The sequence below is a fragment of the Calliphora vicina genome, chromosome 1, assembly GCF_958450345.1.
Source record: "Calliphora vicina chromosome 1, idCalVici1.1, whole genome shotgun sequence".
In the NCBI taxonomy this organism is placed as follows: Eukaryota; Metazoa; Arthropoda; class Insecta; order Diptera; family Calliphoridae; genus Calliphora; species Calliphora vicina.
Genome location: NC_088780.1, coordinates 57,819,442 through 57,834,756, shown reverse-complemented (window position 1 = coordinate 57,834,756; position 15,315 = coordinate 57,819,442). Strand labels below are relative to the sequence as shown.

General features: G+C 29.4%; 1 protein-coding gene across 10 annotated transcripts in view; it reads right to left on the bottom strand.

Annotated features, from left to right (window-relative positions):
- GluClalpha (glycine receptor alpha 1) overlaps positions 1 to 15,315 on the bottom strand; it is a 143,586-nt gene that overhangs the window by 19,461 nt on the left and 108,810 nt on the right. For 6 of the 10 annotated variants that reach the window (XM_065514587.1, XM_065514586.1, XM_065514564.1 and 3 more), the window contains 5 exons: positions 12,663 to 12,732; positions 6,749 to 6,985; positions 6,547 to 6,681; positions 2,086 to 2,238; positions 1,454 to 1,618 (listed from right to left, as the gene is read on the bottom strand). In XM_065514587.1, coding sequence (XP_065370659.1) covers positions 1,454 to 1,618; positions 2,086 to 2,238; positions 6,547 to 6,681; positions 6,749 to 6,985; positions 12,663 to 12,732 — 760 coding nt within the window. Of the gene's footprint in view, positions 1 to 1,438; positions 1,619 to 2,085; positions 2,239 to 6,546; positions 6,682 to 6,748; positions 6,986 to 12,662; positions 12,733 to 15,315 lie in introns of all 10 variants that reach the window. The other 4 variants (XM_065514585.1, XM_065514573.1, XM_065514553.1 and 1 more) reach the window with 1 other exon arrangement.

Below are 15,315 nucleotides of genomic sequence, written 5' to 3'. Positions count from 1 at the left end.
TAACTCTGCGGTGGGAGCTTAATTACAGAACCAACTTTTGCACCCGATTCTGGAAGCGAGAAAAGACAATTAATAAAATTTATCCATATCCATGAAAAGAAAAATTATGATTATCAAACCGCTTTGGGAAAAATTGAAGATGCTATAATGACCTACAATTTTGTGTCTTGGAATATAATAATAATAATATTGATCATGATATCGAGGAAATTAATGTAGAATACAATGAAGGTGAAGATTTCACATTATCTGTTTAAAATTTCAACTAATTTGGTCCATTTAATCAGCAGCTACATGTTTTTCGCTTTTTCCCAAAATTCGGTTTATTTGTAACGAGCGAGTTTTGGATTTCACCTACTCAATCTTTACCTTAAAGTATACTCTGTTGAAGGGTGTATAAGATTCGGCACAGCCGAATATTGAGTTGAAATTTAAAAATACCAAATTTCGAGATTTTATGGTGTTTTTTTTTTTTGAAGAGTGAAAATGTTTTAATTTTTGGTTAAATTTAACAAGAAATGTATAAGTGTTTTTATACAAGCAGTACTTTGAAGATTAATCTAAGAGTTGTGGCAACATGCGATATAGTTCAGAATTTTGATAATTTAGAGATTTTTCCCTACTCTGGTTTAAAAATATTGAAATAAATGTTAATAATATGCTTGTTTCTTTACAAATCAATTAAGTGTTTTGAGTCTCATACAAATTAACATTAATTCCTTGCATGTTAACAAAAACATATGTATTCAAATTGTGTTTTAAATAATATATTCAATAGAGTCTTTAAATGTTTTTTTAAAATATAGTTATATGGTTATTTTGTATGTTTAATTAAATCCCTTGTTGAATGTCCCTGAATTAAAACAAATAAAAAAAAGTGGTTTATTGTTTATTTTTAGCTTTTAGCATGTAATACAACGATGAAAGCAAAATTTTGACATTTTAACACTAATCGAATTTCTGTCATTTGTAATTTGTCATAATCTGTCATGTCTTTTTCAATATCCAATGTCAATAAAGCGTATTAACTTAACTATGGTTATTTTTATTATTTTTTTTTTGGTCGCCAATTCTTTTGTTTTTTTTTTTTTTATTTAGTTTGTCAACATGTTTGTATGTTAGTAATAGTGAGTGGTTTTGCAAACATTTTCAGATTTGTTGAACAAAAATTGTTGGTTGTTTTTCAAATCACTTTGTATACTGTTTGCCAAAAACAATAAAAATATTGAATTACATTTATATATAAATATTGAGACACATGTGTTGTATACATGTACATTATATACAATGTTTTACATAGATGTATAAAAGTAAGTGTGTTTAAGTAAGACATACATTTACAAAAAAAGTATATAGTTAAAGTAAACAACAATAATAAAAAAAACACATATTAATTAATTAAATACAGTTAATAAGAAGCATATAAAATCTCAATTACTAGCTTTATTCAAACCTGAGCGGGACGCATAGTTCACCAAGGCGAATTCGAGCAGGGCACCAAATACGAACGTCAAACACACACCAGTCCAAACATCAATGGCCTTTGTGTATGAGACTGGCGGCAGTGAAGCATTAATACCCGATGTTTGTGTAGCCATTGTTAGGAGAGTGGTAACACCTACACACGAACAATAAAACAAAAAAAAAACGGTAAAATTATTAATACTCAGGAGAGCCAAGCAATGTACACATTTCTTAACGGCTAATCAAGTTTATTTTCTTTATAAAAGGACCATTACAAAATCAAACTAGTTTTAGTTTATAAGCAGACGTACTACTTACACTCGCATTAAAAGGTAATTAGTTTTTGTTCTCAATAAACCACACATTCATACCAATGTATTGCACTCAATATTAACGAGAGCGGAATACGAGTAGGATAAATGAGATTCTGTGTTGGGTGGGTGGTAGTGAGGGGCAATTATTCATTAAATAGTAAAATGTTGTTTGTGTGTTTTTCTTTTGCAGGGTGTTGGTTGGTAAGTGTGGGTGGGTGGGTTGTTTTTGTTTGTTTTGAATATGGAAAACCTGTCGTTCCTGTCAGCTGTTGTTGACTTGCTTGGTCGTGGTTATTTTTCAACTTACCCAATGATACACGAGCTGGTACAGCACCTTGATCAAGCCAGAATGACACCCATGAGACAATTACCAGCATACAGCATGGGATATAAATTTGAATTAAGTAATATGAGAATTCTCGCTTGAATAGTAGATCGACTTTGAGGCAACTGTATTCACCTATGAGTATACAAGGTATAAAACATATACAAAAACAAATAAAACACAAAAATACAGGAGGTGTGTGTACACATGGTGTTCAAATTAAATCATAAATCAAACAAACATAAAAATATAAACCAAAAAATAAATAACAAAATTATTAAATAAAAAATTTAAACAAATTAAAGTGTTTTAAAAAATGCGGAAATCATTGTAATTAAAAACTAAAAAAAATATAAAAATTTGTTTATAGAACAAAAAATGTATAAAATAAATTGAAATTAAAATTAAAATAAATGTTTCATAGGCAAGTAGAATCAACACATTATTGCATTTATTTATTTGCATCAACAAAATTTAACGGAAATGAATTTAAATGGCAAAAATTCTACAGCCACAAAAAAAAATTCGTTATTACATTTCATTTCCGTTAATTTGTTGGCAATGCGTTCCATACTCTTCAAGACAAAGTTGTTGTTGTTGTAATTTTTACATTTCAATTTGATTTTTTTAGAAGCAATTTTTACTTTTTATTTATTAAAAATTCAATTAATTTGTCTTAATATTCTCATATTTTTGGTTGTTGTTAGTTATTAATGCTTTTATGGCAGGCTCATTATTTACAAAAATAAATATTCTTTTCTTTATGTATATACACAATAAATATTTTTGAATATTAAAATTGCTTCAATAATAAGTAATAATAATAATAATGTATGTATTTAAATTAATTAAAAATGATTTGCATTTCATTCATTCAATCATTTTAGTATTTGTTGTATTTTATCTCATCAATGCATCTGGCAAATAATTCCAACCACAAAAATAAAAGGGAGAAAAAGAGGACGAAATAGAGCAGAACAGAGTGATTAGAGTCTGAGATCTAATACTAAATTCAGTTGTTGTTTTTTTTTTGTCATTGTTTTTAATTATAATTATTGTTGTTGTTTGGAGTAATTTGTTACATTTGCATTGTGATTAGAATTGTTTTCAATTCAGTTTCTAATTTGTTTTCATTTATTCATGTTGTTATTGTTGTTGTGATGATAGTTATGTGATTGTTGTTATTTTGTTGAAACCATTTGAAATTTTACACTCATTTGCACAATATTTATTGGTTTTTGGTTTCAATATTTTTCCTCAAATATTCATATTATTCACTGTTTTATTCATTTATTTATAGTTGTAAATTATTTTAAAATAAATATATAAATATTTATTTGTTGCAACCACTAAACTAAACCTAAATAAAAGCTATTTAAAATATAAACTACAAACGAAAAAATTTATTTGAAAATAAACGAAAAAATTGCATGCATTTAAAACTAATTTGAATTTTGGATGTTGATACTTATGATGTCTTATAAAAACTAAGTTATAACAACCGAAGATACCTTGTGATTTAAGTGACTAATGTTTTATAGAATAGTTTAAAATATGTATAGCCAATGAGATGGATCTAGTTACAAATTTTAAATTTGTTTATAGTTGTTGTTAAATGTTGACTATGTATAAAATGTTATGTTTTTTATGTGAAACCGTGTTTATAACTTTCGCGATTTATTGATCGATTTCCAATACATATTTGGAAAAGCTTGGAGATAATCCAAATCCGCTAGCCATAATATCTTAAATATTATTGTCTACATTCGAATAGGCCTAATCCGAAGACATGCCAAGTTTATAAATTTCTCGGAAATTCATTGGACTTTTTTATAATTTCCAGGAAATCGTTGTCGGTAAATATCTGTAATTTTATTAAAACTGTTCTTCATAACATAGAGTCTCAGACAATTTTAGGAGTGGTGAAGAAATACCTTTTTTTCTGAAATAAGAACTTGAAAAGTATTGAGGAAAAAAGTAGTAGTAGTAGTAAAATGTACATACATTTTACTTCTCTAAATCAGATACTTTTGATAGATTTGTCAAGAAATACATTTCTTTGCATATTAAGAGCTTCTTAACTGCTCTAAGATATAACGTCTACAACTATAGCTATAAATCGGTTTGAAACAATGTTTGTATTGTAGTAAATCAATATTAGCCATATGCTAAGTGGGACCAAACTGTTTTTTGAAAATATTTAAAAGTGTGACAATTTTAAATCAAATCATTAGAACTAGTTCTCGAATGATTCCTAATATGGTATGAATGCGTGATAGAATTAGTTGTGAAACTAATATATTTTCCTAATAAATATTAACAATACCTGGGGTTTCTGCTGTTTTAGGAATCAATTTTTGAATATAAGAAAAATATTTGAAGAAAACTTTAAAAATTTGTCAACATTTTTAAATTCTCTTTTGCAACTGCATTCGTGTCCATACAGTGAAGCTTTTGCTTTTCAGTTTTTGACATTTCTAATAAATTCAGCATTTTTGAATTCTTTATGCAATTATTTTATATTGTTTACGAAATGTTGTCAAATGCTACAATTTTCTATAAAATAAATAGATATTTTTAAAAATGAATCAAAGTTTTTCATAAATATGTTTCAATGAGCTACAGAAAGAGTTCACAAAGATGAAAAAACCGTTTGACCGGTTTTCGTTGTGGGATACTCTAGTCTTTATATTACCTAGCCTCCATAAAAATGTCCCTTATTGGAGAAGGATCTATTCACAGTTATTTAGGAACGTTTTTTTTGGAAAGAAAGTTTTCATGGACCAGTGGGTCCAAAAGTTGGTGAAAGAAACTTCAAAAATACGACCCTTTTTACATATTCCAACTTTGGATGCTGTTAAAAGTTTTTTTGTTTTATTCAGAATTATACCTGATATTTGAGAAAAAAAATATTCTACCCTCCGTGGACCGCCATATCTAAAAAACCGATAAAAAATCGAACAGAATTAAAAATAATATCAAGGACTATTTATTAGGGTAAGGACATCGATTTTGCGTTAACTCTTGGTATGAGGATGGTTTAATTTTTTAAAAATACTACCTTTCCAAGATGAAATTGTACGCTAAAAGAGATGGCGATTGCAGTTTTTCCTGAGATTGTTTTCTTGAGAATTTGGAGGAGTTTTTGTCGAAATTTCTTTTATTTGAAATTTCAGCTGATTCGGATCATAAATGGATTTCTGGCTATTTTTAAGAAAATGTGAAACCCAAGGATACCAACTTTGAGGAGCCCTAATAGTTCCCGAGATACGGATTATCTATTCCACATGTTGGTACACAGACTTTCAAAAGTGGCATAATTTAAAATTGCTTTCCTTACAAACTTGTAATATTTAAATTGAAGTATGTGAAATGCAGAAATTGCACAATTAATGAAACTATATTGAGTAGAATTTCTGAAATGATTAGAAGAGGCACACAATTGTAAATACATGTTCTAAAACTAGTAATTTTAATTATCTTGAGATTTAATATTTCATTTTGATTTTAACATATTCAGACAATGTTATGTGTACAATAACTTGTCCTTACTAGTTGTACATGTTATGACTAATATGAATTTATATGATTTTGCATGTATATAACTTTTTGAGAAAGCAACCGAAATCAAGTAGATATCATGAGTAAATTGATCTAAGTTACTTAGTTCTATGAAAAACATCATGCAAATTCTGTACTCTGTTATTTAAAATAAATAAAACAAACTAAAGGCAATAAATGGCTGTTGATTTAGCGAGTGAGTGTAAAGATAAAAGTGTAGATGAGTGTTTTAAGTTACAGTAGAATTTCGACAAAAATCAAATTGAAATTCCAATTAATATAAACAATATTTATCACTTAAGTGATAGTAAATTTAATGCAAACAGTTTTAGCTTATCGAGTTTCTACTGTAGATGAGCTATAAATTACTTTTAAATTATAACAAACAACTTTTTCTTAATTTTTGTTCATTTTACGAGTAATTAAGAGGTGGTGATGTACAAATTATTTGCTATTATTTAACGAAATCATGAAATAACGAAATAATATATTTTTGAAATAAAAGTCAGGCAAATGTTGTTAAAGAAAATATTTTTTTTAAATCTGAAAACTTTGAAATGCATTTTAAGAAATTGAGGAAAATTTAATTAAAAATCAAAATGAAACTTGTGGACTTAACTATAAGTTCACATTCATAATACTTAATTAATAATTGCTAGAAAATGATTATAGTTAAAGAAATTTAAAAAAAAAAACTGACATTGAACAAAGTTATGAATAATTGTTATAGAAAATCTTTCAAACGAAATTAATTAACAAAATAATGAACAAAAACCAAAACGAAATTTAATGTAAATTCAACTAAATCAACTCTTCAAATAAGAGAAGATAATGAAGTAGATAAAACTTATTTAGTAGCGGAATAGAATAAAATAAACGTACCCGTATTGGTTTTACTGTTGCAATAATCAGTCAAGAATTTTTCGAGTGTAAAGCGAGGTAGGTGTAAATTCTTTACCACTTGTACAGGATCACCCTCTTTCCATAGGAAGACAAGATCGTTTGTAGTCCAGCCATCTAAAAGAGTAATTATTCTCATATGTAGAAATTATTAGGGATTTGGGAGAGCGTGTGAAATACTTACAACTGGCCATACGTAGTGAACAAATTTGACGATCCAATGGATATAATTTCAAATTCATGGGACATGCCAATGTCAGTGAGATACGAATACTGTACAGAACTGAACCATTTGGAAAAATACGTATGTAAACATTTGGCATAATGATATTGTGGAAATGACCCTCTTTCTCATTGGAGAAGAACAGATCAGGCATCCAAACACGATTGGCTTCTGTCAATGTCAAATATTTGAGACGACCTGTAGGAAGAATGATAAATTCATTTTATTTAATGTATGTATGAGTATTTAATCCAGTTCGAAATTTCAAACGTTTTTTTCTAAATTCTTATAGAAAACTTGATGGTAGACATAAACTTTTTCATAGTGGATTGGTCAAATGTCGGGTAAATAAAATTAGAATATAAAACAATTCTAAAGAAACCAGTTTTTTAACTAAAACATACAAAGGCTTTATATATGACAGCATGGAAACATGTGTATACATATAGCCCCGTCGTTAAAGTTTTGCGCTTATATATAATGGGGGAACTTTGACATTTGAAAAGAGAGATAATCAATAAATTTTAAACAAATATGATAACAAATATAATAAAATAATTTTAGTATTGGGACGAAACCAAAAATACCGATGAATAAATGAATTTTAGAACCATTAATATTCTGATTTATATTGGATGTATGACTTAAAAATGCAGGATTCACAATATTGGAGTATCTTTTATTTTTTTAAAATTTTATGTCATTTTAAAAGGTACATATCTGTCATTTATTATCACCAGGGCAAGGATTTCTATGCAAATGCATGTTTGTAGTCAGTAACTCAAAATCACTTTTGACAATTTATCTTTCCGAATGCATATTTTTGCATATTTTATTATAAATATATTTTTTCATTTTATTGCATATTTAATTTTCTTTTGATAAAGTATTTTTTTTAGCAGTAAATAGTCTAAAGGTATTTTATTCAAAACTTATTCATGGTTTACATCGAGTAGTCGAAGAAGTTAGATCTCAATTTGAAGATATAGATTTATTAATTTCGAATGGAAAAAGTGTTTTTAAAGGCATCATCTCGAGTTGCTTAATTTAAATAAAAGTAACCAGTATAATTACATTTCGATTGAATTCAATTGCAAAAGTGTTTAGTTAGTTAATTTTACAAAAACTGAAAAATTCTAATTTTTTCCGAAATTTTACCGATAATACAGTTTTTGGGTCATTTTGACCCAAAAAATTTTCATTAATATAAATCTACATATTTCTATTTATTTAATATAAATAGTAAAATTTTATTTAATATAAATAGTAAAATAGTAAAATTTAGCATATCGCACTCGTTCAACAATACTGTATTAACTCAAAATTTTAAAATGTTCAGTAGAGGCCAAAAACTGTTTGTGATTACATTTTAAGAGAATTTGATAATCCGAATACATCATATTAGGCAAATTCCATTTGAAAATATATTTACATTGTTTTTATTTAAAATTTTTGCAATTATTAAAAATAAATCTATTTTTTGAGTTAATACCATTTTTCTGAAACTTCTCGATATTTTTTTGTATTATTTTATCAACAAAACAGTATCAACTCAAAATACAACCAAATTTAAATAAAACAATTTGATTATTTTTAACTTGAATAAAGGCTCAATTCACACCTCAGGCCAGTCCAGAGACGATGCTAAATATAACTCCCCTTGATATATATATCAAATGCATTTCTGCTAAGTCTGCTCTACGACTCAAACAGTCGAGCGGACTGAAGCATGATCGTATTGGTCATGGCACCATCCTACAAAAGATAGGCTGGCCAATCATTGGGAGGGAAACGGATTATATAATACCCACACCGAATTTTGATAGAACATTTAGGATTAGAATACCGACAAGTGATGATTGGGCCGCGAACTCTGTCCTAAGAGATGACGTGATCTCAATCTATACTGATGGTTCAAAGACAGAAAGAGGCACGGGCTCGGGAATCTTCTCAGATGAGCTGGACCTTTTGATGTCTCTTCGATTACCCGATACCTGCACGGTTTTCCAGGCAGAGATTTATGCTATTGATACAGCCGCGAGAAGAATCCGGGAACTGAATCTCGAAAATTCGACCATACATATCTACTTGGACAGCCTGGCATCAATCAAGGCTCTTAACTCCAACGTGATTAGGTCGAAATGTCTTCTCAATTGTATCAAATCACTGGCACAACTGACACAACATCACGTGGAGTTGATATGGGTTCCAGGACATGCGGGCATCCGGGGAAATGAAGTATCTGATGAGTGCGCAACCAACGGGTCGTCCCTGGACGTATCTCTTGCGCAAAGGGATATTCACACTCCCTTGGTGACAGTATCAAAATTGATAGATGAATGGGCTTTGAGCGAGACGGAACTCAGGTGGTCAAATATCATCACTTGTAGAATATCCAGAATGCTCTGGCCCAATCTGACAGAGGATAGAACTAAGACTCTTTTGTCTCTTAGTAGGAATTCGATTAGACTTCTCACGGGTATAATTACTGGGCACTGCATGATTGGACATATGTCGGAACGTATGGGTTACCCACGTTATGGCTATTGTAGAAGTTGTTTAGATGAAGAGGAGGAGGAATCGGTACAGCACCTTCTATGTGAATGCCCAGCCTTACAAGAGCATAGACTACTACATCTTGGTAGAGCTCTTTTCCATGATCTGGACTGTCTCAGAGATGTGTCACTAGTGAATATGATTGGGTTTATTAGAAGTACCGGCTGGTTCCCATAGGGACCACAGAAATCACATAATAGACGAAACTAGGGAGGGAAACTATTCTCACTTTATGTATGACATTTTCAGCATAAGGGAATAGTACTTCTAAGGGTACCACAATGGGCCGCAAGGCCTCCGAGTGAACTCGCTAACTTGCGAGCAACCCACGTAACCTAACACCTAAGGCTCAATTCAAAATAATAATTTTTTTTATGAAAATATACGATGTATTTCTATTTAAATGTTTGTACTAACTCAAAATAATACCTTTTTGTTGATACAAGGTAGTCACTAATTATCACGAAAATGGTCTCAAATGTGGTTTTCGAGATGAAAGAGTAATTGGAATACGTTGAAATTTTTACAGGATGTGAATTTTTAAAAATTTTGAGTTAATCAGTATTGTTGAACAAGTGCGATATATCTGAACCTTGACATAGATGCGTGTCTCGAAATCGTTGCCCGATTTGGCTCAAATTTATAGCACTTAAATTTTAGGCCTAGAGTCACAATTAATAAATATATTTCAAATAAAAAATTTGTTTTTGTTGCATATTTTTTTTAATTTTTAGTGCATATTTTCTCTCTGTAACGTATTATAAGCGCATATTTTTAATTTTTTAGTGCATGAAAATCCTTGCCTTGATTATCACTTAGTTATTGAACATTATAGTGTAAACAACAAATCTTTTTTCCTTCGAAAATGTCGATTTTTTGCTTTACTTCTTTAATTTGAAAAAATCCCACTGAAGCATACCCATTACTCACTGAAGCTTATGGGGAATATGTTCCATCGGTTTCAACGTGCGAAAAAGTGTTTGTTCGGTTCAGAAGTGGTGATTTTGACACAAAAGACAGAGATCGCCCAGGCCAGCCAAAAAAGTTTGAAGAATTGGAGGCATAACTTCATGAAGATTGTTGTCAAACTCAACAAGAGCTTGCAAAATCTTTGAGAGCTACTCAAGCAGCAAATTCAAAATGATTTCGAGTAGTAGGAAATCATTTTGTCAGGGAAATAGGTTACCACACGAACTGAAGCCGAAAGACTTTGAAACACGATTTTGCATGTCCACATTATGAGTGAACGCTATAAAAGTAAATCGTTTTTGCACTGAATCATTACATGCAATGAAGATTGGATCCATTACGATAATCCGAAGCGTAAGAGATCGTATGTGAAGCCCAGCCAATGCCAAATATCCATTGTGTGAGCAAAAGGTTCCTATATATTATGAGCTGCTGAAAACTAACCAGACCATCACAGGAAACCTGTACCGAATGCAACTGATTCGATTCAAGCGAGCATTGGCCGAAAAACTCCCATGCAACACTTGTTAAAAAGTATTTAGAATGAAGTGGTTGGAAAGTTTTGCCTCACCCGTTTCATTCGATGCAGTACGTTTTCTTTGGGATATGCTTCACTTTGAAACAGAGTATACGACATTGGCTTTATTTGTTCATGGCTTCAAAGATGGCAGAATTCATATGTTGCCAGAAATATGGGAAAAGGACATAAACGATTTTCCTTAATATTATACCGAAATATCAATAATGTGCATTACATTTTATAGATATTATTAGGTCAGCACATAATAACGTATCTTGACTTTTTTCGTTTGATACATTGAGTATTTTTATTTATTGTTTTATAAATGCGTTTGTAGCTCTATATTTTTCTTAGCCCTTTTACCCGATAATCATTCAAAATTGTAATTTTCCGCTCCTCAACCGAATCAGTCATCACATATTCCCCACAGCATTAATATCTGTCGAATTTGCCGGCGATTCCATAACAGACAATGCTGCACAAATTAGGTTTTAGTTGATCTGGATACATAGATATATAGTACGGTACGACTATTCGAATTTTTTATCTTATTTTCATGTAAAAACAAGTAAGGAAGTATGGTCGGTCAAGCCCGACCATATAATACCCTACACTAAGTAAAAGAGCAAAAAAATTTTTCTTTTAAAATTTCAATAATTTATATTTTTGAGTGATTTTCGGAAGTGGGCCTTATATGGGGGCTATGGCCAATTATGGACCGATCATAATGAAATTAGGTCGTGTGATTTATGTCTATATTAAAGTTAACTATGTTGAATTTTGTGTGTATACCAACATTTTTAAGCGATTTATGCACGTTAAAGTGATTTTCGGAAGCGGATCTATAAGGAAGCTATGACTAATTATGGACCGATCGTAACAAAATTTGGTGAAATGAATTTTGTGTATACAAAACTTATTTGGAGCAGAATTTGTGGAGATACATATATAAATTAAACATTTATGACCGATAAAGTCCAATTTCGGGAGGACATTTGTATGGGGGCTAGGTGAAATAATGGACCGATTTCAGCTAGTTTCAATATGCTTGGTTCTTGAGCTGAAAAAATAATATGTACTAAATTTCATCGAAATATCTTCAAAATTGCGACCTGTACTATGCGCACAAGGTTTACATGGACAGCCAGCCAGCCGACCGACGGACGGACGGACGGACGGACATCGTTTAATCGACTCAGAAAGTGATTCTAAGTCGATCGGTACACTTTAAGGTGGGTGTTAGACTAATATTTTTGGGCGTTACAAACATCTGCACAAACGCATAATACCCTCCCCACTATGGTGGTGTAGGGTATAAAAATACAATTTAATCGAGTTCTTTTTCCAAACAATAAGACGATTTCAACTTTTTTCAGCAAAAAGTCGATTGTTCTAACTGAAGAATTAAGGCATCCTAAACGCTGCGGTGTGTAAATAATAAATTAATTTGCAACTTCTGTCAGGATGAGATAACAACTTTTATTTGAGACTGAAGTCGAAATATTTGTGCCGATATCTGAATTTAAGTGCGTAGAATAAAAACGAATATTATTGATTTTGTATTCGAATTTTCAAAAAGCTGAAATTAACTATAAAGCTTAAAATTAAGCTTAAAATTAACCAAATCTGTCTAATCGTTCTCGAGTTATGCTAAAATATGGTAGTGCAGCCTCCTTCATTTACTGAAGATAAATTTGTTCAAGTATTCGATTATATTGATAGCGTAATTTTTTATTCTAAACTGAAATATTTTATTCATTCGAATAAAAATTATTTTATTCCTTCGATTATTTGAATAATTCTAATACTAATATAATACTTAGCACTTACCTTGTATGTCATCAAATTTCAAACGTTCATCCGTCCACTGTTCACGGAATGTCAACTGCACACTGTATTCCTGTTTTCGTTTTAACGCATAGCAATGATTGATGATTGTTTAAATTTAAAAAAGAATTAAACCATTAGTAAAATTGTTGTAAGGAAATTTTAAAAAAGTTGAAATTTTTCGTTAATGATTATTAAAAAAATGTTTTATTTTTCTAGTTGTTAATGGGATTTTTGTGATAAATTATTGGATCGAATCAATTTAGCGTTTTCATTTTGCATTTTTGGAAAAGGGGGATTTAGAGCAAATTTTTAAGTAAGTGATTTCGTATTTTTTCGTTAATGGAGTTTGTTTTTTTTTTTGAGTTTGTTATTGGAAATTTGAATTTTGGTTTTTGAAACTGATGTTGCGATTTTTTAACCGATTTTTAGTTTTTTTTCCTCAAATTCCATATAAAAATGGGAAGGTTTTTGTTGTTGTTGTTTTTTGATAAATGAGGCTGAGAAATTTTGTGGTCTATAGAAATTTTTGATTTATAATTAATATATATTTTTAGCATGGAGGGGTTTTTGGTCTGATTTATTTTTTTGGTTAAATATTAGTTTGGTTTGAAATAATGTCGCATTTATTTAGTTTTTTTTTTTTAAGAAAATGTTTTATAGATTTTTATTTGTTTGATTGATTGGTTGGTTGGTTGGTTAAAGCATTCCAAAAAGCGCATAGCAACAACTTTAATTAAATAAATGATTGAATTATATAACAAAATATGCATTTTAAAGGCATTAAGCATTAAGAGGTGTTTCATTCATTTCAATTTCAATAAATACCATTTGTTTTAATAATTTAAAGCAGTCAAACGAAAAAAGCAACAAGCGATGGAAAAGGAAATTAACATTCCATGGCTATAAATAAATATACTAAATAAACGAGCATAACACACATATATTTAACATATCCATACATAAAAATACATACATACATTCATATTTATTTAATTATAATATACATTTGTACATATTTACTTATATACAGACATACACACAAATACTTATGTACATATGTGTATGTATGTTTGTATATATAAATCTTATCATGCAATAGCGTATGTTTACAAGCTTCTATAGATTTTTTTCATTCATTTCCTGTTTAGTTTTTTCTCCATGATTCATGGCATACTTATAGGCAAAAAGTAAAAAAAAAAAATTATAATAATTTACAGTAAAAAGCAGTAAATAAGTAGAATTTTATTTTAGAATTTAGAAAAAATAATATGTGGGTATAATACAAATAAATTCTCTTGAAATTTATAATCTGAACATAAATCTTCTTAAGGGAAATTATTAAATAAAGCTTTCATTATAAACATTTGTAAATATGTAAAAGGTAATTAATTAAAAATAAATGATTTTTATTAAAAATATTTAGAATGTAACATATTTAAATATAAATTAAAATCATATAAAAAATCGAAAAGAAATAACAAAATTAAAATATTCCGTCTGAATAGTTTTAAATTAAAACTTTAATAAGTCTGAGCCCCTAAAAGTAGTTTAAGAAATTAATAAACAAATCAGCTCTAGGGAATTGTTGTAATGAAAAATGTTTTTATATACATAATATTATAGAATAACTAGCTGATACCCTGCCGTCTCTGATATGCTTTTCATTGTAGTAATATTAACAATCAGCCCAATTATGAAAACAAATTTTTCAGGTAGTTTTTTCCATTTTCTCATTTTTCCTATTCAAATTCAATGTTAAAAAAAAGAAAAGGGAAAAACTCCGAGTTAACTTTTTTCACAATTGGGCTGAATATGAATATAATTAAGGAGTGCGCATGAAAAAAATTTAGCTTACGTTTATCGTTTTAAAATTTAAACTAATAACCCTCATTATCACAATGCATAGTTATGTTTTAGCCTAAACTTATACTGACAGTATTCATATACAAATTATTTTAACCGACAGTATAACCAGGCTTGTTGTTAATGGAGGTAATAACAGCTATGTTCAAGTTAATAATTCCCTATAATTATTTTTTTAACTTAAAACAGAATGCCTCTCTTTAAGGATCTTGTAAACATTATCTAAATATATGTTTTAGTTAAAATTGCAAATATTTTTCTCTCCTTCAAATTTTTAACATAAAAGTCGGACGGAATGCTAAGCAATTTTAAAAATATCTTCCCATCATGCAATCGCAACCCTACCTGTTTAGTGCCACTTTCAATATTTATAATTGAATGGTAGGCGACGATATAGGTTTCTTTAAAAATTTATATTGGAGCTATGACTAATAATGACCAATCGCCATAAAATTAGATAGCATATACATATATGAAACTTATTTGTGTTGAATTTTATTTGCATACCAACATTTTTAAGAAATCTATATTAGTTAAAATGATTTTCGGAAGCGGGCCATATATGGGAGCTATGACTAATTATGGTACGAAATTTGGTACGATTTCGGTTTATATAAAACTTAGTTGTGCTGAATTTGGTTTGGATATCATATAACTAAGATATTTATGAGAGCTGAACTATTTTCAGATAGATCAATCGTATGGGGGTTAAGAGAAATAATGGACCGGTCTGACCAAATTTAATAGGCTTTTACAAATTTTGACGAATTATCTTTAAAATTGCGACCTG